This window comes from Eublepharis macularius, chromosome 12 (assembly GCF_028583425.1).
Source record: "Eublepharis macularius isolate TG4126 chromosome 12, MPM_Emac_v1.0, whole genome shotgun sequence".
NCBI lineage: Eukaryota > Metazoa > Chordata > Lepidosauria > Squamata > Eublepharidae > Eublepharis > Eublepharis macularius.
In genome coordinates, this window is record NC_072801.1 from 78,964,877 (window position 1) to 78,986,910 (window position 22,034).

Genomic DNA, 22,034 nt, shown 5'->3' on the forward strand with positions numbered 1-22,034 from the left:
GCAGCGCAGAAGAAGAGTCACATACTTCTGAAAACGTAGTATATGTATTAACCGCCACCCCAACCCATCGTGCAGCCTGTTAGTTAAATCACTCCAACAGCACAGAAAAGGAAATGCACGTGGATCATGCTTTATTGCAACAGCCAGCAAGATACAAAGATTCAGAAAGTTCAGGTTGTTTTACAGACAACTGCAGATAGAAGAGACAGCCCACAGAACCCACAAAGTCTATAGGGAGAGAGAGGAAGTTACCCTGAAGGGGGCCTTAGATGGAGACTTGTGCCTCTTTAGAGTTGGGGTGGGGGGGAGAGAAGAAGATAGGAACAGGAACTGAAAGTGGGCCTTTTGGACCCACACTGAAAACATCTCTTTAAATGCTTTCAAGGCAGGGGTACATTCCAGAAGAACTGGAAGATTATTGAGCCTGGAAATTCCCGCCGCTTGATTCTTGCTACAAGTTAGACTCTCACTGCTGGAAAGTGGGGCGCGTGTGAGTGTATATTTCTGGCACCGTCTCCACAGTGGACAAAAAAGGGCCACGATACATTCCCCCCTCCTGCCCTCTCCCCTGCAAGCAGCAGAGAAGAGCGCTAACAGGATGTCAGAGTTTTCCAGTAGAAGCTCTTGCAGCCGGCTTTGCGGGTTCGTGGAGGAGGCGGCGGCTGCCAAGGAACAGTCGAGCGGAAGGAGCGATGGGGGGTGGCTTGGTGGGGGCAGCCCAGGCCAAGCATCTCCTGCAGGAGCAGAGGGCCAGACAACTCCTGGGGGGTGGGGGGAGAGACCAGAAAGAAGACTTTGGGTAAGAACCAGGATTTCTGCTTTGGAAGGGAAGTTCAAAGTAAGAGTTTACAAATTAAGATTGGGGGGGGGCTGGAAACACACACACACCTCAAAACACAAGCTAGGGTTTGAGAGCCCAGGGTAATTCCCCGATGCTGGACAGAGGAATATTTCAACCCCTTGAAAATATAAACATTGTTTACTGGGAAACAGAATGAAGGGTGGGACAACAGAGCCAATCGAGATTGCTTGCCCTCTCCCCCCAATTCAGAAGGCTAATTTTCCTTTCTCCATTTATGAGTCTGTGACCCCCCCCCCATTGCTTTCCTGAAGTATGGGGAAGCTTGTCCCTCCCTCCCAAGCTTCTGAGCTTTCCTGCCAGGAATAGCAAGTATTTTATCCCCAAAGTTAGAAGAAAGGGCTTGGTAATGTCACAGCAGGCCCCACTCTGCTTGAAACTCAGCCATCCCACCGGAATTTTAACCTAAAAGTCCTGCCACCCCCAACTACCTCCACAATTCTCCCTTGTCCAGTTTATTAGGACCACAAAATCCACCGTCCTTCCTGGCCCCCGATTCTTGGCTATGCCCAAATGCAGCACTTCTTGGTTCCCCCGAGGAGTTAGCTGAGTTAGTCTGTAGTTGCAAAATAATCAAGAGTCCAGTAGCACCTTTAAGACTAACCAACTTTATTGTAGCATAAGCTTTTGAGAACCACCAGTCTCTTTGTCAGATGCATCATCATCTGACAAAGAGAGCTGTGGTTCTCGAAAGCTTATGCTACAATAAAGTTGGTTATTCTTAAAGGTGCTACTAGACTCTTTAGTATTTTGGTTCCCCCGCTTGCTCCAGAGATGCTCACCTGGCTTTCAGGATCTTGGCGCTCTCTGGTGCTGGCAGGCAGAGCCGTCCCTGACATCCAACAAACAGCCAGGAACAGACAGCAGAGCTGGAGAGACCTCATGTTTGCAGAGAGGGACCCAAGCTGCCGAGCAGGAGCTGGGACCCAAAGCACCCGATTTATACAGCATCAGCCGAGGCACCAAGCTGGCCAAACAGCCAATAGAATAGCAGAGGGGGGGGTGGCAGCCAGTGGGAGAAGCAAGTTGGGCTTCTGTGCAGAAAGCATCTTAGGAGATGACCACGGTTTCACCCAACACTGGAGGGTGGGGGGAGTCATCTGGAATAGCAGAAGACAGAACAGTGTAGCAGGCAAAGTTTGCTCTGCATTCACGGCCTCTACCACTGACTTACAGTGCAGCCGTTGGGATGTCTCTCTCACTTACCTGCTGTAGGCCTTCCTTGCAGGGTCATTTTGTAAGTAAAAAATCTCCCCCACCTGGGTGTTAGTCCCCTTGCAAATTTGAGGCCCTATATAAAAGTAGGATGCAGGAGCAATAAGTACCTGAACTGCTCGTGACCTGTGCCGAAAGGTATGTGACCTGTCGCACATCCGCAGCATGCAGGTATACAGCAGAACTGGGACACAGAAACTGGGGAAAAGAGGAAGGACCCCCCCACACACACCAATCTGGGCACTGGTGGATTGGAATCCAGTGGCTGTAAAAAGGATTTCTGGCTCCTTTCCATCAAGGCTACAATCTCTTCTCCTGGAAGTTCCTTGAGCACGCTCTTCTTGGAAAGTGGGCAGACCAAATAGATCCTATCCTCAGAGAAACAGAAGCCAACACATACCAGGATCAAATGGACTGTACAGTACAGCCAAACTATCGCCACATTCCACAGAAGTGCTGAAATTTACACATTAAGAGCACACGCTTCGGACCACTAAGCAGCAGAGCCAAATCAATGCAGTCTGGCCTCTGGCTCGGTGCTGCGTTGAGATTTTAGCAATTGGGACTGGCTGGTGTATCATCTCGTTTTCTGGCTTACTGTCTATCGTGAACCTGTCTTGGTTGTTGTGGATTTTCCGGGCTGTATTGCCGTGGTCTTGGCATTGTAGTTCCTGACATTGCTCCAGCAGCTGTGACTGGCATCTTCAGAGGTGTAGCACCAAAAGACAGGGATCTCTCAGTGTCAAACTGTGACACTGTTTGACACTGAGAGATCCCTGTCTTTCGGTGCTACACCTCTGAAGATGCCAGTCACAGCTGCTGGCAAAACGTCAGGAACTACAATGCCAAGACCACGGCAATACAGCCCGGAAAATCCACAACAACCATCGTTCTCTGGCCGTGAAAGCCTTTGACAATATAGTGAACCTGTCTTGTTAGCTGCCTTCAGCTTTGTGGGAAAAGGGGATAGAAATATTTTAAATAAAAGCACTTAATGCCTTTGCTGTTAAGCAGGCACTCTTGTTTAAAAACTGAAGAGTCCAGCAGCACCTTGAAGACTAATCAACTGTATTGAGCCCCAGAGCCCCTGAGGATAGGCGGTTTATAAATTGAAATGATAATGATAATGATAATGATAATAGCATAAGCTTTCAAGAACCGCAGCTCTCTTCATCGGATGCATGGAGGGTATGAAGAAACTGGCCAGTTTCTTCATACCCTCCATGCATCTGACAAAGAGAGCTGTGGTTCTCGAAAGCTTATGCTACAATAAAGTTGGTTTAAAGTGCTACTGGACTCTTCACTATTTTGTTTTAAAAAGGGAGCAGTGCTCTGTTGAAGCAAGACCACAAGTTGCGTGATCTCAGCGGGAACACGGAGGGTCCAGCAGTGGGCCTGCCCTCTGCCTCCGGCTCACCCCAGCCCTGAACCTTCCCTTCTTCTCCCTGCACAGCCACATCACGAGTGAATTTCTGTTTCCAAATCAAGCCCAGTCTTGCAAGTAACCACACAAGCCGGAAACCACCAAGAATCCCTCCGAGCCCTCTCGCTTGAAGACCCAGCAACAGGCTGGAGGAAGCGCCTGCTCTTATTCGCCAGAAGCCACTGAGAAGCCAATCACAGCCGCTTCTCTGCAGCGCCAGCAGGCAGCTTAGCTAGGCGGAAGCTTGTGGTTTGGCCTCACGGCTTGAAACTCGGCTGCTGCCTCCAGCTCATAAACCACAGTGACGTGTGAACTGGGGAGGGGGCAGGAGAGGAAGTGACATCATCGGAAGGCATTAACAGCTGACCCACCGTATTTAACCCGCTCCAACTGGTACCCCCAGGGAACCCATCCACCCCCCACCCCACTCATCCCCAAGTAGCAGTAATGCAAAACCAAAAAATCAAATGCTGGAACTTCTTTAATAAATTTCTGACACGGGACGCACATACTTCCCTCCCCACCACAGTAAAATCAGAGATAGGAGGGGGAGGTTTACAAGAAAGCCAACACCGTAACTTGGACGTTGGAGGACATTTAAAAACTCCCCAGGGGTCTGGGCTCCCAAGTTGCAATTGCGGGGAGAGAGAAAGAAGGGCGGATGGGTGTTATCAATGGAAAATGAGGGGGAAGGAAAATGGCATGTGACCCCCCCACCCCACCCCCAGCTAAGACCAGCTTATGGGTTTTGGGGCCCTCAGGACAGACATTGGAGTCAAGGCATATTATGCAGGATGTGGTTGGAGGAAAGAGGAGGGGACGACAAGCTTATTTTCAGCTCCTCTTAAGAAGGTGCAAAGGGGAGATTTGGGGAAGGGGGGAGCAGGAAGGGCCTCTCCTCCGGCCCTGTCAAGTGGTGGGTCGAGGGGCCACTCCTGGAGAAACCGGGAGCTCTCCCGGGGCCAACACAGAAAGGGAGAATGGGGGGGGGGGGCAAGGGGAGGAGCTGACCACAAGGGCCCCAAGGAGGGGGGCAGCTGCCAGCCAGGGCTCCCCTGCCCACGCATCAGCAGTCTGTCGTGATCTTGGAGGAGAGCTCTTGGATGTGCCGCGCACTGCAGCTCTTGCACAGAATGTGGCCGTCCAGCGGGTAGCAGCCTCGGCCCTCCCCCTCCGAGGAGAGGAGCAGCCCACACTCCTGGGGGAGGGAAGAGAGGAGGGAGACTGTGAAACGCCGCCCCCCCCAAATATCGGGACCCCTGCTTGCTCCTCTCTCCTCCCCCAACCTCATATTCAACCTCCTGGCTATGTTTACCGGGGTGGGGAGGGGGGGCTCAGGTTGCCAACTCTGGATTGGAAAACACCTGAAGATTTGGGGGAGGGGCCTGGGAAGGATGGGGTTTGGGGATGGGTGAGAGCTCAGCAGGTACAATGCCACAGAGCCCACCCTCTGAAGCAGACTTTTCCCCCCAGGGGACCTGGTCTCTGTAGTTTGGAGATCAGTTGTAATTCTAGGCCCCACCTGGCGGCTGGCGAACATACTTGGAACTCCCAACCGCAGTGTGTAGTGTGGGGCGGGGGCGGGGAGTGACACAGGGCCTCAGCCAGAGATGTGGCATCGCTGGGCATGCTCACAGGCCCCCTTTCCTACTCGTAGTGAGCCCCCCCCCCAACAAAAAAAAAAAACTTAAGGGGGAATCTTCTCCAGGGGCAAACTGTGGAATTTCCTGGCACTTCCCCTCTAGAGATTTCAGGACCTTTGGCCGTGCAAGGCAGGTGTTTTTCCTGAGCCCAACCCCTCACGTGGGAACGAGCATTTACTCATGAGTCAAAGGTGCAGCCAAATCGCCACTGGCCTTCCTGCCCTCACCTCGCATTTGTAGCAGCCAATGTGAAAACTGCGATCCAAAGCGACAATCCTCACCGTCTCCTCTTGCCCGGGCTCTGGCATGATAGCATTGCCACACACCGAACATCGGGGAGCAAATTTCCTGTGGGGGGGGAACGTGAAGAGAGAGTCAGCAGCAGCAGCAGCAGCTCGGATGCAGAACGACGTCTTCCGCTGAGCCAGATGGGAACCTCAGCTGAAGAGGGGAGCTGGAAATGGGGCCACAGCAGGAGCTGCCAGGGGGCCAGTCGGTGCAGCCGGGTTGCCTCCTGCGGCTTCAGCGCCTTTTTGTCCCTCCAGCCCCAGAGGCTGCCCCAGTAGCTAGCAGCCCAATGTGGCAGAACGCCAGTTACCGGTGGAAATCTTCGATGCAGTGTATCTGGCTGGTGGCATCGACTGTGAAGGGAACACCGTCCAGGCACCGGTGGCAGACGACACACGTGAAGCACTGCGGGTGGTAGGCCTTGCCCATGGCTCGCAGGATCCGGTCCATGATTGGCTTGGAGCACATGGAACATTTCTCCAGGGTCACCTAAGCAGGGTGAAAGGCAGCGGGCTGGTCCCCCAGACTCTGGGATCACGGTACCCTCGAGGAAAGCAGCTGGCCCTCATGCCGACCCAAGAGCAGAGCAGCAAAAACAGCCCCCCACAGACACGGCAAGCACGCCTGCATGCGTACATTGGAGGCAGCAGTGGTGAGTCCCCTTGCTCTTGCGGCAGTTTTCACAACCAGAGGTAACAGGACATGCCCGGGATCCCACCCACTAACAGAAGCATTTTCTCCCAGCTCTTCTTTGCACTTGAAGGAGGTACCGCCATTAATGGATCCACCCAACATTTCCACTAAAGTGAGCCTCCACTCAGTAATGTTTAAGGGACCTGAGAGTGGAGGGGGGGATTTCACACCCCAGGATCCCGGCCACACAATGGTTCTGGGTTACGTTGCCATGTCTGGCTAGCCCTACAGCCTTTTCCTGTAGTTTGTGACACAGCTCAGTTGCTTGAGTCATCTGAGGACATCTCTACAGGAACATTGTCAACCCTGATGTCCACTCATGACAAGATACAGATTGCAAGTGCTGAATGGGGCGTGCGAGGCAGGGGAAGGGGCCATACCTCCCTCTAGTATTCCAACCCAGGGGTCGCAGAGAAAAATGCTCTCAACCGGTCAGTTTACCCGGATGACTGTTCCCAATCCCACAGTTCTGCAGACTGAACGTTAGAGAGCCCCCAAATCCCAGCTTCCCCCCCAATCCTCTGAAGTGCAGCAGGGACACCCATCAGCGTCCTGACCAGCAGGTGTCCCTCTCTGCCCCTCCCTTCCTCAGGCACCCACAGGCCAACCCACTGCATATTGCTACTCACAATGTAGCAGGATTCACAATAGGAGCGCCGGTCAATGGCGTAGAATGGCTGCCCCCGAAGACGACAGTGGCAGGTGGAGCAGGTGAAGCATTCCACGTGGAAGACCTGGTCCATGGCCACGCAGCCCGTGCCATCCCCAACCACGTTCTCACCACACCTGGCACATCGGCCTGAGCAAAAAGGGTACAAAAGGTAACATGGAGATCTAGGATTGGGGGACAGGGACAGAGTGGCTGTAGAAGGCCATCCTATGCAGGCCCAGCCCGCAAATCCCGTGTCAGCATTAGGGCCGCCAACCTCCATGTAGGGCCTGGAGATCTCCTGGAATTACAACTGCTCTCCAGACAACAGAGATTAGTTCCCCTGGAGAGAATGTCTGCGATTGGGGGTCAGGGTTGGATCCATGCTGAGACCCCTCCCCAAATCCAACTCTCCTGAAAGCCCACCTCCAAATCTCCTGGACATTCCCAACCCACAGTTGGCAATCCTACATTTATATTTATATTATTAATTTAATGTAATTTAATTTAATTTAATTTATAGTCCCCTCTCCCTGCAAGCGGGCCCAGAGTGGATTACTACATAAATATATAAAACAATTAAAAACATTGGTAGCAATCACAGGACACGGCATTTATAGCGCTCTCCGCCTCATGCCCCATCTTGTTGCAACACTTCCAAAAGCCCTGTGAGGAAAGCCAGTGTTATCATTCTTGTGTTGCATATGGAAGGGTCTGAGTTTGTGGCAGAGGTGAGCGTTGCACCAGAAGACCTCCCAAGCCAACACAACGTTCCTTCACTTCACTGCCACACAACCACACACCCCCAGCAGACGCTCTGCCTCTGAGCCTGAGCCACGCCTCCAGGTCAGAGAGCGTTTGCCACCCCCAGATCCCCCATTAGGGCTCCTCACCAAAATACTCGCCGGACGGAGGGTTGTTCATGTCATACACAAGTTTCTTCGTAAGCCGATCAAGCTCCTCTTCTGGGCGGCTTGGGGGAGCCTGCGGAGGAGATGGGGAGAGAAAGGAAGCAAAGAAACCTTAGTCCAGGGAGGGCCCAGAGCGAAGCTGGCCTTTGTTCCTGCCACATCTGCAGGGGATTGTTCCAGTACCCCTTTTTCCAAGGCTGCAGCTCAGTCCAGGCAGGGCCAGAGCCACTGAGCATGTGCCGAATGCCACTGCCCTCACCAGTCAGCAAGTACAGCCTCGCACACATGCACCCAGAGGTTTTAGGCAGCTGGGCTTCCTAGACAGGGTTGGCTGTAGTTATGGCATTTACATGCCAGCTTTTGGCAAATGCTGTCTGTCCATTTGCCACTGAAAAAACTCAAGGGGCACAACAAAGTCACAAACTCCTCACAAACCTTTTTGCCCTTTGAGGGAAGACCCTCTGGGACCCTCTTATAGGGGATGGGAAAGGGGAGCTCAGACCCTGCACCCAGAAACCTCTGCCAGACCTTTTCTGGCTGTAATTTGCCACCCCTTCCAAGGCAGCCCAGGAACCCACATCTCCTGTACTCACTCTGTGCCATCTCCCCCCTGGTCATCTTTACCTGGTGCTGGTATCTCAGCCCTCCGCCGCTTGCTGGCATCTGTGACGCGGCTGCCAACTCTTCTTTTCCTGGTTTTCCCAAGCCAGACAGGTACTGCCCTCCTGCTGAGCCCAGCTTGGCATGCCCTCCAGGACTGGCATAGAACTCCCCCTCACCCGCCCTCTTGCCGTAAGATGGTGGCTCGGGGTACCAGGGCTCTGCATCGTGAGGCCGGGTCCTGAGCCCTGGCTCTGAGGCATACTGGGGGGGTGGCTTTGCCCCATAGCCAGGCCGTGGGGATGGAGGACCGTATGCCTGCTCAGCCCTGCGCCTGGGCTGGTTGTACCCCAATACCGGCTGGGCCACCTTCACTTGAACGTTGAAATGGGGACCGGCAGAGGTAGAGGCTGTGGTGTAGGAAGCTGGCATTGGCTGAGGGTACGGCTTGGCAGCAGCCATTGCCCGCTGGTAACCAGCTCCATAGGAGTCTCCGGATCCAGGAGTGCTGTACTGGGCAGGCAGAACCGAGGCGGACGGATAGGCTGGGGCTTGTGACGGTTGGCCTCCGTATGGCACACTCTTGGCATAGGAGTCAGTGGCAAACGCAGCGGACTTGGCAGGAGGGAAGGCACCGGGAGGTCCTGGCTTGTAGGCACTTGTAGGCTTGGAGGCACCAGGATGTGGCAGGGCGGGAGGGTACGGTGTGGAATCCACAATCTGGAGGAGGTGATGAAACTCGAGTCAGAAACAGGCGGCCCAGGGATGGGGGGGGGTGTCCCAGGGCCCTTTCCCACTCTCCTACCTGCCTTTCCCCCCGATGGTGCCCGGCGCTCTCCATATCAGCTAACATATTGGTGAGAGAGTCTATCTGTACATCGATACTGGAAGGGCAGGGCGGCCGCTGGTCCAGGGTGGAGCCCTGAGGATGCAAAATGGGGGGGGGGGATACAAAGGGGCACTTGCCTTCTTTCTACTGTTTGACTCCCAAGGGAGTGGGCCGAAGGAAGGTAGCAAGTCAGAGAGGGCTCACCACGCCCAGCCCCTCAAGCAGGCTACCACCTCTCCACACATCCCTGCCTCTTCCCCACACAGCTTTGATCCCTGCGGCAGCAGCCTGCTTGGCAGAAGTTCAACAGGGATGGCTTCCCACACTACAACACCTGCCTGGCATGCTGTTGTAAAAGGCAGAGGGCAAAACTCAAGGGGGCTGAGGGAGGGACAAGAAGAGGCAGTTGCCAGATCTGGCCCAACGGGCAGCAGCCGCCGCCAGCTCCTGGCTTGGCAGAAGCCCCTCCGCTCAGCAGCAGAAAGCCTGAAGCTCGTGAGGAAGAGAGGCCAAGTCCTGGCTAGCCAAACGACTAGAAGCTAGGGAGCAGCAGCGCCCAGTCTGAAGGGGGCCCCCTTGCTCTGGGCGCTCTTCTGCCCTGCTGACCCCTGGCCCATCTTACCTGCCCATGATAGCCCGGAGGAGAAATGCTGCCCCAGGAGCCTCTGGACCCACGCTCCTCTTTGGAAGGGAAATGATGCTCAGCTGGGGCATCCTGGGGGAGGGAAGGGGGCCCTAGCATGAGGAAGAGGGAGGAAAAACAGGTCCGAGTTATTACCCAGCATCCCAGACTGCCTCCATGCAGGGTGACACACAGGGGCTGCTCAGGCCTCCAGCCCTTAAGCAAACCTTCCTGAAATTAGTAGAGAGCCCAGCAGCACTAGCACCTTTAAGACTAACCAACTGTATTGTAGCATAAGCTTTCGAGAACCACAGCTCTCTTCGTCAGATGCATCGCCGTGGTTCTCGAAAGCCAAGGATGCATCTGTCCCAGCTGTGCAAGAAGGACCTTTGCAGGAGGCTGGAAAGGAGGGGAGCGGGTGGTCAGTGGAACTCCCTGCCCCAAGATGCAGTGATGGGCTGTGACTTAGATGGATTTTAAAGGCAGGTAGAAAATATTATGGAGGGCAGGGATATTGCTGGATCAGCCATGATAGCAGAGCGGAGCCTCCAGGTTTCCAGACAGAATGCCTCCGATGGCCACATGCTGGGAAGCCGCCTGCCTGCAGGCACCACGGCCAGGAGGCTTCTGCCACCTGACTAGCCAGTGTAAGAGACAGGACCATTGGTCTGATCCAGCATGTATCCTCCAAGCTACTTATAGCCATAGCCAGCTAAACGACTGGACTCCCAGGGAGTTTGAGGCAGGCCACAGGTGTGTTCTTCAAGTGGGCACCTCCTAGTCATGCTGGTTGTGGGAAAGTCAGTGGCCTCTCTCATCCAATGTGCCGTCTCCGTTTAGGTAGGCCAAGGGGCCTCCACCCTCCCATGTCACCAGTCCCAGAGCCCCTGGCCTCTTGGATAGAACTTAACCCGTATCTCCCCTTCCCCTCATCCATCCCCAGCCAGCCACTTCTGCTGGCCCTCTGCTTCCCCAATGTATCCACAAGGAGAATCACGGGCCAATCATACATTCAATTCTGGCAACCAGCAGAGGGGGGGAAATGTGACCGTATATGCCATCAAAAGAGATAAATGAAGCTGGCAGAAGCACAAAGAGGCAGAGAACTCTTTCAAAACTCCAGAGGAGGTAGCCATGTTAGTCTATAGATGCAAAATAGTAAACAGTCCAGTAGCACCTTTAAGACTAACAAACTTTATTGTAGCATAAGCTTTTGAGAACCACAGCTCTCTTCGTCAGATGCATCGAGAACCACAGCTCTCTTTGTCAGATGCATCTGACGAAGAGAGCTGTGATTCTCAAAAGCTTATGCCACAGTAAAGTTGGTTAGTCCTAAAAGGTGCTACTGGACTCTTTACTATCTTTCAAAAATGGTTCCAACACAATGCTGCCATGACGAGAGCATGCTCCTGGGACTGGACCCCCCATGTGGCATTGGCAAGTGCTTTGCACAAATAGCAGCGGCCCATTTTCAATGAGACGCTGAGCAAGTGCCAAGTCCGACAGGGGTGGCAGCATTTCCTTTGGAGAAAGTCGCAGTGGAAAGGAGGCTTCACTGGCACAGTCTGGAGGGGAAGGGAGGCTCACAAAGCAGCCGTCCTAAACAACGTGGCACCCTTCTAAGCCCACAGACTTCAGCGGTCAACCGAGAAGTTGCCCTCCTTGGAGCAGGAAGCAAGAAAGCCAAGCTTCAGTGGCTACAGAAACAACAACTGGCTGCTAAGCCCACCGAGGTGCCCAGCTTGGCCCACACCTGGCCCTGCATGCCCTGGAGCATTCTTGATATCCTGATATGATGGATCACCAAGGCCAGGGAAGGTGCCCTCTCCAGCACTGCTCTGGTGCAACTAGCTCTCCTCCCAGCTCTGAAGTTTTTCCTTTCCTGGCACTGTCTCAGTGGGCCGGGGTGTGTTTCATGTGGCAGCCATTAGAGGGGGTTATGCTGAGGTTTGTGGTCATTCGATGCCTTGAGGCATCTGTGCAGCAGCAACCACATCTCCGAAGCCAGCCAGAAGGCCCCCTGAGAGGCACAGAAGGGTGAGCCGTTGTGTCCATCTCCAGTGTTATCTTACCCAGAGAACCTTTGGGAATGAGAAGAGTTTCCTTTCTGGCCACCACAGCTAGAAGACACAGACGGCTGCATCTTCATTTAATCCTTACAAGAACGCGGGTCATGCCAATAGCAATCACAAAATCCAGTGACATAGATCCAGAGGAGTTAGCCGTGTTAGTCTGTATGTAGTTGCAAAATAGTAAAGAGTCCAGTAGCACCTTTAACCAACTTTATTGTAGCATAAGCTTTCGAGAACCACAGCACTCTTCTGACGATGCATCTGGCAAAGAGAGCTGTGGTTCTCAAAAGCTTATGCTACAATAAAGTTGGTTAGGCTTAAAGGTGCTACTGGACTCTACTAAAATCCACTGGCAATGAGCTCCAGGTGAGCCTCAAAACCTATTGCCTTCTGCCGGCCTTCACCCTACACCCTGCTGGGAAGAGGAGATTCCTGGTTTATTCTAACCAGGGCTTTTTTTCTGGGAAAAGAGGTGGTGGAACTCAGTGGGTTGCCCTCGGAGAAAATGGCCACCAGCCATGTGACCATTTTCAAGAGGATCCAGAACTCTGTTCCACGGTGTTCCTGCTGAAAAAAAGCCCTGATTCTAACCAACTGGATTGTATCTCCCTTCCACCATCCACCTCATTCTTCCTAAAGGCCTCTGTGCCCTCTCCCCCACGGGCCCTGCCTGTCCTTTCATCCTCTTCCCTAAGCCAGTGCTCATGTGCTAAAGATACCCCCGTTACGCAATCCGCTTCATTGCTGGTTGAGTGAAAGCTCGCTGCCTGTCAGGGCCTGCCATGGACTGAGGCCAAGAGCTTGTGTCTGGAGACGTTTTTCACCAGAATACTTCAGCTAAGAGCCACCCTGGCCCAGCTGACACAGACATGGACTGAGATCGTATGGGCTTGGGCGAGTCATCCCCACTCTGTCTCTCTTCCTCCTCTGCAACAGGGGAATACGACAGTAGCACCTATAAGACTAGCAAAATTTGTGGTAGGGTGTGAGCTTTCGTGACCTACAGCTCATGAAAGCTCCTACCCTACCACAAATTTTGCTAGTCTTACGGGTGCTACTGGACTCTTGATCTTTTCTACTGCTACAGACAGACTAACACGGCTACCAATCTGGATCTATCTCCAGGGGAATACTACAGTGCACATTATAGGGCTGTCTGAAGGGCTAACTCCAAAGATTGGACCATTTCGCTAAGCTGGTACAGAAAGAGGCAGGAGAGTGGCAAGGCTGTAGCTGGGCACCCTCCAAAGAGGGGCTTCCAGTTCAACTCCCTCCCCAGAGCACACAGCAGCACGGAGGTTCTGAAAAGAGCCGCTCCGAAGTCTGCTGCACGCCATGAATTCCTCCAGTTCACAGCAGACCCCTTACCTGCAGCAGGGGGTTGGTACCGAGGAGCAGGACCTGTCATGCTCATGGTCCCGTTCGCCTCCTGAGAGCCGTACGTGGGCTTGGGAGTGGTAGGAGCAGCAGCAAAGCTCTTCTGGGGCTTGCAGGCCACTGGAGCAGAAACCAAGATGCCAGGAGACCCCGAAACACCCACCTGTTTGGGGGGAAGCCAGGTGGGGCCAGACATCATGAGAGGCGCTAGAAAAATTAAAAAGAACAGCAGGTCCAGGTCCAGTGAGCTAGAAGTGGGAAGAATTCTAGAAGCCAAGACTCCTGGGTCCTGTTTGTACTTATAAGAGAGAAAGGGAGAAGATCTTGTAAGTTGAAGATTCTCCACTTAGCCCTCAACCGCACCCCGCCCAAACACTGCATTGGTTAGCTGCCGCCCGTGGTTTTCTAAACCCTACTTTATTCAAAAGGTTGGGGGAATCCAAGGGGAGAGGTCTGCCTCTCAAAAGCACTTAAGGGGTGAAATTTTTCTAGCTGTAACCTTCTATTGCACAAGCAAATAGTTAAATAAACTATGATAAGATTTCTGCTTTCAAATCGGCATGTGGTATTCTAAGCAGATGTACGTTCACTGCGCCACACTTAACTGCAACGCCAGGCCTTTTGTTTAAAAGCATGCATTATATTAAGATTAGCATTACCCCAAAGCAAAGACCCAAAACAAATTTAAAGGATTGCTCAGGCAGAAGGATTTTAAAGGAAACAGAAAAGTTTGCAATAAGACCGGCAACTTTCAAGAAGGGGGGGGGCGGTGCACACCCCAGCAAAGACCATTAGTCAGCCTTTCTCTTTAAAATTCCAGTTGATGACCAAGTTAGAAAGCAACAGATTACAAGATCTTGAAAGATACGACAGCAGATTTATTCAGAAGCCCCACGGGAAGCAAAACACACAATTAACAAAAATGTGTTACAGGGCAGAATTACTCCAGTCCAAGCCCATTTGTATCAATTAGTTTGAACTGGACCAACTTTGTTGAAGATCCGTCTACTGGAGCTATCAAAAGAGTCTTTTAACACTTTAAAAACGTATACATCAACTGTGCAATCCTATGTGGAGTTATTACCTAAACCCATTAAAGGGTCAACCCTGCTTAGGATGGTACCATCTCTATGGCAGATGTCTGTTGTGAGCCAAAGCCCAGTTTCATCAAATGTCCACACAATCTCCTACCACAAGAAGTGAGGGTGCCACAAGGACTTCACCTGGCCCAAGGCAGACCCTCACCGTGCTCTTCAGATGCAACATGCACAATGCAGACCTTGGTGGGCCGCACAGCAGGCATTTAGGGAAGAGAAGGATGCTTTCCCCATCCTAACCCAAACTAGACACCAAATCAAATCTCAGGGAAACATGAGGCAGACCACCCAACCAGGAGGTGGACCTAGGGTCCCCCCACCCATGAAGGCAGGAGGAAGAAAGCCACGTTTTTAATTGGGGGGCTGCTGCTGTTTTTTAAAAGAACAATTTCATACTTATTTGGAAAACTTCTATCCCACCAGCCAAAAAGGTCTCTGAGCATCTCACATTAGAAATCAATCTTCAGATACAATAACAGAATAACTCAAACCCCTCTCAAGGCATAGAAACAACAAGAGATCCATAACAGGAGCCACAGACAAAGCTAAAAGCTAAGAAGAATCAGGGGCAAAAATTAACTCAGACTGATAACAAAGCAGAAGTGCAATAAAAGATCCAGCACATTTTAAAAGCTAGACAAGGTTGAACATTAAAGGCACAAAAATTAAATAAGCTGCACAACAACTGATAACCAGCGCAAAATTTAATAAACCTCAAATGAACAAAAAGAACAAAACAGTGTGTAGAAAACCAGGGCAAAGACACCTGGCTCCAGGAGCTTAGCAGATCCAATACCAGGCAAGCAGCTATGTGGTTAGAGCATCAGAGTAGGGCCAGAGAGACCCACCTAACGCGCCCCCTTGCCTGTAAGCTTGACGGATAACCCTGGGCTAATTCCTCTCTCACTCAGCCAACCCACCTCACAGGGTTGATGTATAGGTATTGTGATGGTTGGGGGAATCAGGTATGTTGCCATGTGCTCCTTAGAGAAAGGATAGGATAAAAAAAGGTGTGTGTGTGTGAGAGAGAATCCAAGATGGAAAGCCACCACTGAAAAGGCCCTGCTGCTTCTTCCTCCTCCTCCTATCATCCAGTTTTGAACCGGGGTTGATGTGACATGCTCCAGAAGGGCAGCCGGATTTAAGTCCAGTGGCACCCTAGAGACCAACAAGGTTTTCAGGTTTGGTCCCTAAGGTGCCACTGGACTCAAATCCTGCTCTTCTACTGCAGACCCACACAGCAACCTATCTGAAACAAGTTCCAGTAGGATCCAAGGAATTACAGGCTAGCTAGCCTAATGCCTGTTCTAGGTAAATTAGGAGAATATGTTAATAAATACAAAATGATTAAGCACATTGAAGAACAAGGTCTGAGGAAGGAAAATCAGCAGGGCTTCTGGAAAGGGAAGTCCTGCCTCACTACCATCTTTTGGAGAAGGTTAACAAGCAGGTAGATGAAGGAGATCTGGTAGAAATTATGTATCCTTGGACTTCCACAAGGCACTTCATCAAAGAGTAAGCTTCGCAATAATGAGATAAAGGGACGGGTCCTCTTATGAATTAAAAATGTGGGTCTACCCCCAAATCTCCAGGAATTTCCCAATCTAAAGATGGCAACCTCAATGGGGACCCAGAAGGATTAGTATTGGGCCTGGTGCTATTGATTTTGTTTGTAAATGATTTGGAAGTGGGGGTGAGCGGCATAGCAGCAAAGTTTGCAGATGGTATCAAATTATTCCAGATGGAGAAAACCAAGGCTGGCTGCGAAGAGTTCCAGAAGGATCTCTCTAAATTGGGTGAGTGGGCAACAACGCGGCAAATGAAGCACAATGTTGTGAGAGTAAGGTGCTGCGTACTACACCATGGCTGGAAAAAACCTCAGGGGTTGTAGTGGAAAACGTGATGAAACCTTGACCAGTGAGTGGCATTGGTGAAAACAGCAAACTTCAAGAGGTTGAAAATAATGTTGTAATGCTCTTGTATAAACCTACAGCGCAACTTCATTTAGAATAATGCATGGGGTTCTGGTTGTCATATCTCAAAAAGGATATTATAGAGCCAGAAAAAGTACAAAGGAGGACAACCGGGACTATTAGGGGTTGGAACACCTTTCTTAGGAGAACAGATAGAAGAGTCCAGGGACTTTACTTATTTATTTTTAAATTTCTAATCCATTCTCCCTGTGGGATTTATAATTGCTCTCCTTTTCACTCTAGAAAAAAGGACAGCTGTGGGGACAGAATTTTATAAAATTGTGCATGGGATAAAGTGAGTAGAGCTTATTGTCGTTGCCCCATAATACCAGTACTAGGGGAGGTGAGTAATGAAGTTGATGGGTAATAAGTACAACAGACAAAGGAAATACTGCCGAATAAATTGCAGAGTTCTGCCAGTGGAGATGTGAGGGCCACAAGAGTAGGGGACTATATAAGGCAACGGTAAGTCTATGGGTGGCTACTAGTCACTGTGAGTAAAGGGAGTTTCCATATACAGAATAGTAAAGACTCAGCACCTTTAAGACTAACCAACTTTATTGTGGCATAAGCTTTTGAGAACCACAGCTCTCTTTGTCAGATGCATCTGATTAAGAGAGGCGTGGTTCTCGGAAGCTGATGATGCATCTGACGAAGAGAGCTGTGGTCCTCAAAAGCTTATGCTACAGTAAAGTTGGTTAGTCTTAAAGGTGCTACTGGACTCTTTACTATTTTGCAACTACAGGCTAACACGGTTAACGCCTCTGGATCTATGTCCATACACAGAGGCAGTAAACCTCTCCCAGCCCAGGCAAGGCAACAGCGGGAGAGAAAGGCCGCTGCCTCTGTGCTCTGTTCTTTGGCCCTCTAAGGCTGCTGGACTTGATGGGCCACTGGGCTGACCAGGCAGGGCAGATACAAAGCCCCCCCCCCCCCACACACACCGGTTCTAAGGGGACGTTTGAGCTCCCGCCCACCGCCATTCACCCTCGGCTGCCTGCCCGGGAGCTCAGTTCCAAGGCAAACCCACCGGGGCTCAGGGCCCGGGGAGAAGCCGCGGTCGAGAATGCCTGTGGGGTGTCTGACAGGGGGACAAAGGGGCTCCCAAGCGAGTGACGGGTCCAGCCACGGCCCAGAGCCGGCCACGCCCCCTTGCAAGGAACCCAGGCGTCCGAGGAGCAGCCCCCTACCACAGACCCACCCGCGGGCCCCGGCGCGCCGCCCCCCGACTGGCCAAAAGGGCCCGGGGCTTGCCCCCCCCCACGCACACACCCACCCCGGGAGCCCGAGGCAGGGGGCTCCAACCCCGCCCCGCCCCTCCCCTCCCCAGCGGCGCAGCTCCGGGAGGGACCCTGCCCGGCGGCCAGGCGGGCTTGCCAGGGCTCTGCCCGCTCCCCCGAGCCTGCCCAGCGCGGTGCCGGAGCAGGGGCGCTGCCCCCGGGCTCACCGGATCCCAGGAGCTGCCGGGCTGGCCGGGGAGCCCCGCTTCGGCCTCGGCCTCCCCGCAGCGCCGCGGGTTCGCTCCCGCCTCGGGGCCGGGGGCTGCGCTTCAAACTTTTCTCGGCTCCATCCTCCGCGAGGAACTTTCTAATGGGCCCCCCCTGGGTGACGTCAGCGCATTCCAGAGAGTCACGTGGGGCATGGGAATTCCTGCCACTTCCGGTGGGAGGGGGGCGGCCGGCCGGCCGGGGGGACTCTGCGCAGCCCGGAGCCGAGCGGGCCCCGCGGGCGCGCGGGCGGGACGCCTGGGTCCCCGGGAGCAACGGGCCTGGCCGGGAGCGCGGAGGGCGGGCACGCCCGCCCGCCCGGCAAGCCAGGACTCGCGGCGCTCCTCTGGGCTCAGCCGGGGCGGCCGAGAGACGAAGGGCAGGGCAGGGGGGCGCAGCGCTTCGAGCCCGCGGGGCTGCCCAGCCGCTCCTCGCCCTTCGTGGGTCTCTTCTCGCCCTCGCCCGGTCCGTGGCATCATGGGGCATGGCCCGGGGCTCCGCAGGCGAGCGGCGTGTCCCAGGGCGCCCAGGGCGTGCCGCCTTCGTGCCCGTGCAGGTCGGCTGGAAGGCTCTGCGTGGCTCTGTCTAGCCTCGTCTGCTCCGTCGAGTCATTCCTGCCCCGTCGAACGTGCGGATCGACCACGACTCTTTCCACGACTGGCCTCCGGGAACTAATGCCCCCCCCCATCTTTCATTGGCGGAGTCCAGGTGCTCCTGAGCATGTGTAGAGGGCCTTTCTGCTCCCCACCGCGCCGCTTGGTTGTGCAATGGTGAGCAGAAGGTCACTCTGCACATGCTCAGGAGCACCCACTTCTTTAGGCGCCTGGGGGCTGTGGCAGGCAGTGGATCCGGCGGGAGGGGGCGCGCGCTGATGGCATGAACGGTCCTTCCCTGGCCCCGCCCCGCAGCGCAGCGGCACCGCTCAGTGTAGAACAGAACGCGTGCCCAGGATCGCTGGCACCGGCCCAGCTTATCGGCCTGCTGGGACTTCTTATCAATCTTGGCAACACCTCCGAACGTTTAAGCGCCGCTGAAAAACCCAAACAGGCGACCGCCGGCCTGGGAGAGGCGGTGGGAGGGTGGCTGGTGCGGCCGGGGCAGAACACAGGCGGGCAGCAGGGGCCCCCGGGGCTCGCCGAGGGGCAGGCAGCCGCCCTCCAGGCGCCAGAGTTGCAGGCCAGCCGCTGGCCCTGGAAGCCTCCGGGAAGACCCCGCCGGCCCGGACCCCTGGAGGACCACCACGGCGAAGGCAGGGCAGTGGGGCGGGAGGGCTGGAGCGGGAGTGGGGAGGCGGAGTCCAGGTGCGACTCAGCCAGCCCTGGCCAGTCTCCCTTCTCTCTGCCTAGCCTACCTCAAAGGGCTGGTGTGAGGATATAGTGGAGGACGGGAGAGCCGTGCCGGCGCTGTCCTTGGAGGAAAAGCAGGCTTAAGAGGCGCACCCCTCTCCCCCCGCCAGCCAGGTACGCCATTTGGGATAGGCCCCTCGGCCTCCCCCATTAGGCTGTGGGCTGGCCAAGCCAAGCGAGCGTCTATTTTGAAAACCTCACCCGCCCTGCTGGAGAGAGCTGGAATCGAAATATAATGCGCGTCCGGATTTGGCAAGGGAATGTCGGCGCTGCATTTTCAGCCCCACCCCCAGGTAGCGTACAGTGCAAGCCTAAGGAGAGTGCAATCAGTCCTAAAGAGATTTGCAATCAATAAGCCCCATTGCAATCAATGGGCTTAGATTGGAATAAATCTGTTTAGGATTACGCTGGTAGTTAAGTGGTTGGGTTGCGAGTCAGCACTCTGCTGGTTCGAATCCCACTTCTGCCATGACCTCTGCAGGTGGCCTCGGGTCCGCCCCTCCTCTCGCCCAGGTCCCCAGCTACATTTTGTGGGGATAATAAGAACACTGACTTTGATCACCGCTCTGAGTGGGGCACTCATCTGTCCAGAAGGGCGGTATAGAAGCGCGGTTGGTGGTGGTGGTGGTGCTGCTAAATCCCAGTCCTCACTCAGCCCTCCCTCTGCTCACCCTCGCATCTTCACAAGGGAAGACGCAGCCAATGAAGCCCGGCCCATCCCTCTCCCCGTTGCTTTTGGAGACGGTGGCAGATTTCGCGCCTGAGTCCTGCGGCTGGGACGTGCGGAAGGGCCTTTGGCACGCGCGTTTCCTCCGGGGGAGAGAGCGGCGGTGCTGGAAACCGAAAGGGCCCCGCGTTGCGGAAGCGCCGTTTGGGGAGGAACTCGGAAGGCTCCGGAGGGAGGCTGTGCTGAGCCCCGGCTGGGATCCAGGCCGGCCCGGGAGCTGAGCGCGCCTCGTGCGCCCGGGCTGCTTCCCTTGGCCCGAGCCCCTCCTTGCTGCCCTTCACGCAGCACATTTAACACCTCCGGGATCGCCACGAGGTGCGCCAGTCCTGCATTCCCCCTTGGCAGGACTTTGGTATGTGAAAGCATTGATACCCGTTTTTTAAATTTCCTTCTCGGCTCAAGGCGGCTACAAACCCAAGTTTAAAATCATACGACCCCCCCCCCCGCCGCCCGTCGTGAAACCCCCAGGCCCCCTACCCCCTGCCCTAGTGTGTAAGACCGCCTGGCGACGCCCCCCAAACTTCTGGACCCCGGGGAGCCGCTGCCGTAGGGCGGGAGCTGAGCGGGAAAAGCAGGGACTCGGGCAGGTGCTGCGCAAGCAGGGAGGCAACCTGACCGCCGCAGCGGGGACACGTCGGCACAGACGGGGAGAGGCGGCGGTCCTGGGGCGGCTGCACCGCAGGCTGGCATCCAACAGGCCGTGCTTCGCCGCAGCAGCCCCAATCGCTGACCCTTCCGGCGCCTTCAGAGCCAGTCCCAGAGTTGAGATCCGAACCAGCCGTCGGTAAACAGCAGCGCCCCCCCCCCCTCTTGGGCTTTTCTCTCCTCTTCCGAACAACGTTTGGGTCTTGCTCGCCAGATTCCGGGCTTCGGGCCTGGTGGCCTGCAGTCTTACTGGCGGTGGGTTTCCTCTCCCCCCCCCCGCCCCGCCCTGCGTTCGTGTGAATCCGGCTTGGACGGGTCGGCTCCCTCTCCTATCAATGCTGCGGTAACGGTGGAGGGCGAGTCCAGCAAGGAGAGCCGGAAGGAATGCGCCTCTGGGTCATTTGATGATGATTTTTATTTTCTTAGATCCTTTCTAGTCCGCCTTTCTGAGACTCAAGGCGTGGGGCAGCATAGTCAATTTTAAAGTCCTTTCAACTAACAAAGCAACAGAGTACACGAATGCAAATCTCCAAAGATTTGGCGAAGAGGCCGGCCTGGTCTGGTGCCCCCCGCGTGATGGACGCCCCTCTCTCTTTACACGTGTAGAGTAATTCTGGCAGGTAGTAAATTCGCCTGTCCTTCTCTTGATCTGCCAGTTTTCTGTAGCGGTCCCCCCTCACCCCCGGGGGACCATTCTCTTCTCTGGGCTTCCTTTCCCCTGGACTCCAGGCACAGTTTTATATCTGCCTGTTGGAGAACGAGGCTCCAGGAGAGGTGGGGGGGGGACGAAAAGACGCCGAGAGCGTCCCCGGTAGCCAGTGCCTCCTGGCCGGGCCTGCTGGCTCTCTGCTCCCCGTGGAAAACGGGATCGGTTCAAGTGTGTTCTACGGGGCAGAAGCTCGCAATGCCGAAGCCAAAAAACGGTTGCAAGGGGTGGGTGGGTTGCAGGGTAAGAGCGCTGGAGGGAAGCAGCCGAACACGAGCGCCCATCGGCAGCTGGAGCAAAAGCGATTCCTATTGGAAAGCCGTTCTCAAAAATGAATGGGCACCGCCTGCAACTGCAGCTGTCAATATTGTGTGTCCCGCAACCCTCTTTCCTTCCTCGCACCTCCGGGTTCAAGCCTCCGGTGCTGCAGTAGGAAGGGGGTGGCACCCAGGGAGCCTGGCGGGGTGTGTGCGTGTGTGAGTCCTGATGAAATCGGTGCCGGGGCTGAAACTCTGCTCGCAAGCCCCGGACGCGCAAGCCTTTGGCACATGCTCAGAGGCCCTCTGTCCGCACGGTGACTTCATGTTTTCCAGGCCCGAGTCCTGGCATCCAGAATAAGGTTCCGGGGGAAGGAGCTGCGCCTCCCTCCGGCTTGTGCCTCATCTCACTGCCAGGGGACGAGGAAGGGTGCGCGTGGGGGGCGGGGGGGGGTGAGGAAATGGCCTCATGCAGGCAGGTGCTTCCTCGCCACCCCACACGCCGCGTCTACAGAAGGCGCGACAATGTAAGGAAGTGGCAGAGAAAACAATGGAAGCCAAGACTGGTCTTCTTGAGGGGGGTGACGCAATGGCGGGGGGCGGGAATCCCGGGGG

The 22,034-nt window shown here is 54.6% G+C and overlaps 1 protein-coding gene across 2 annotated transcripts; it reads right to left on the minus strand.

Annotated features, from left to right (window-relative positions):
- Positions 1-3,960: 3,960 nt before the first annotated feature.
- On the minus strand, positions 3,961-17,918 carry TRIP6 (thyroid hormone receptor interactor 6). 2 transcript variants are annotated; one of them, XM_054995138.1, is made up of 10 exons: positions 17,699-17,918; positions 13,173-13,344; positions 9,733-9,845; positions 9,087-9,203; positions 8,306-9,001; positions 7,664-7,754; positions 6,751-6,920; positions 5,739-5,917; positions 5,368-5,488; positions 3,961-4,695 (listed from the first exon to the last, which is right to left on the minus strand). In XM_054995138.1, exons 2-10 carry the CDS (start codon positions 13,216-13,218, stop codon positions 4,564-4,566), a joined length of 1,665 nt encoding a protein of 554 aa, XP_054851113.1. In that variant the 5' UTR covers positions 13,219-13,344; positions 17,699-17,918; the 3' UTR covers positions 3,961-4,563. The 2 variants fall into 2 exon arrangements, with proteins under 2 accessions (XP_054851113.1, XP_054851112.1); XM_054995137.1 differs by having other exon boundaries at positions 13,173-13,388.
- Between the last annotated feature and the right edge of the window lie 4,116 nt (positions 17,919-22,034).

Bases quoted from the DNA above. Each gene is read 5' to 3' on its own strand.
- TRIP6 (XM_054995137.1), bottom strand. From the start codon at position 13,380: ATGATGTCTGGCCCCACCTGGCTTCCCCCCAAACAGGTGGGTGTTTCG. The intron at 9,002-9,086 runs GTAGGAGAGTGG...CACCTCCTCCAG, and splicing joins ACCATCGGGGGGAAAGGCAG to ATTGTGGATTCCACACCGTA. The intron at 5,489-5,738 runs GTAACTGGCGTT...CCCCCCCCACAG, and splicing joins TGCATCGAAGATTTCCACCG to GAAATTTGCTCCCCGATGTT.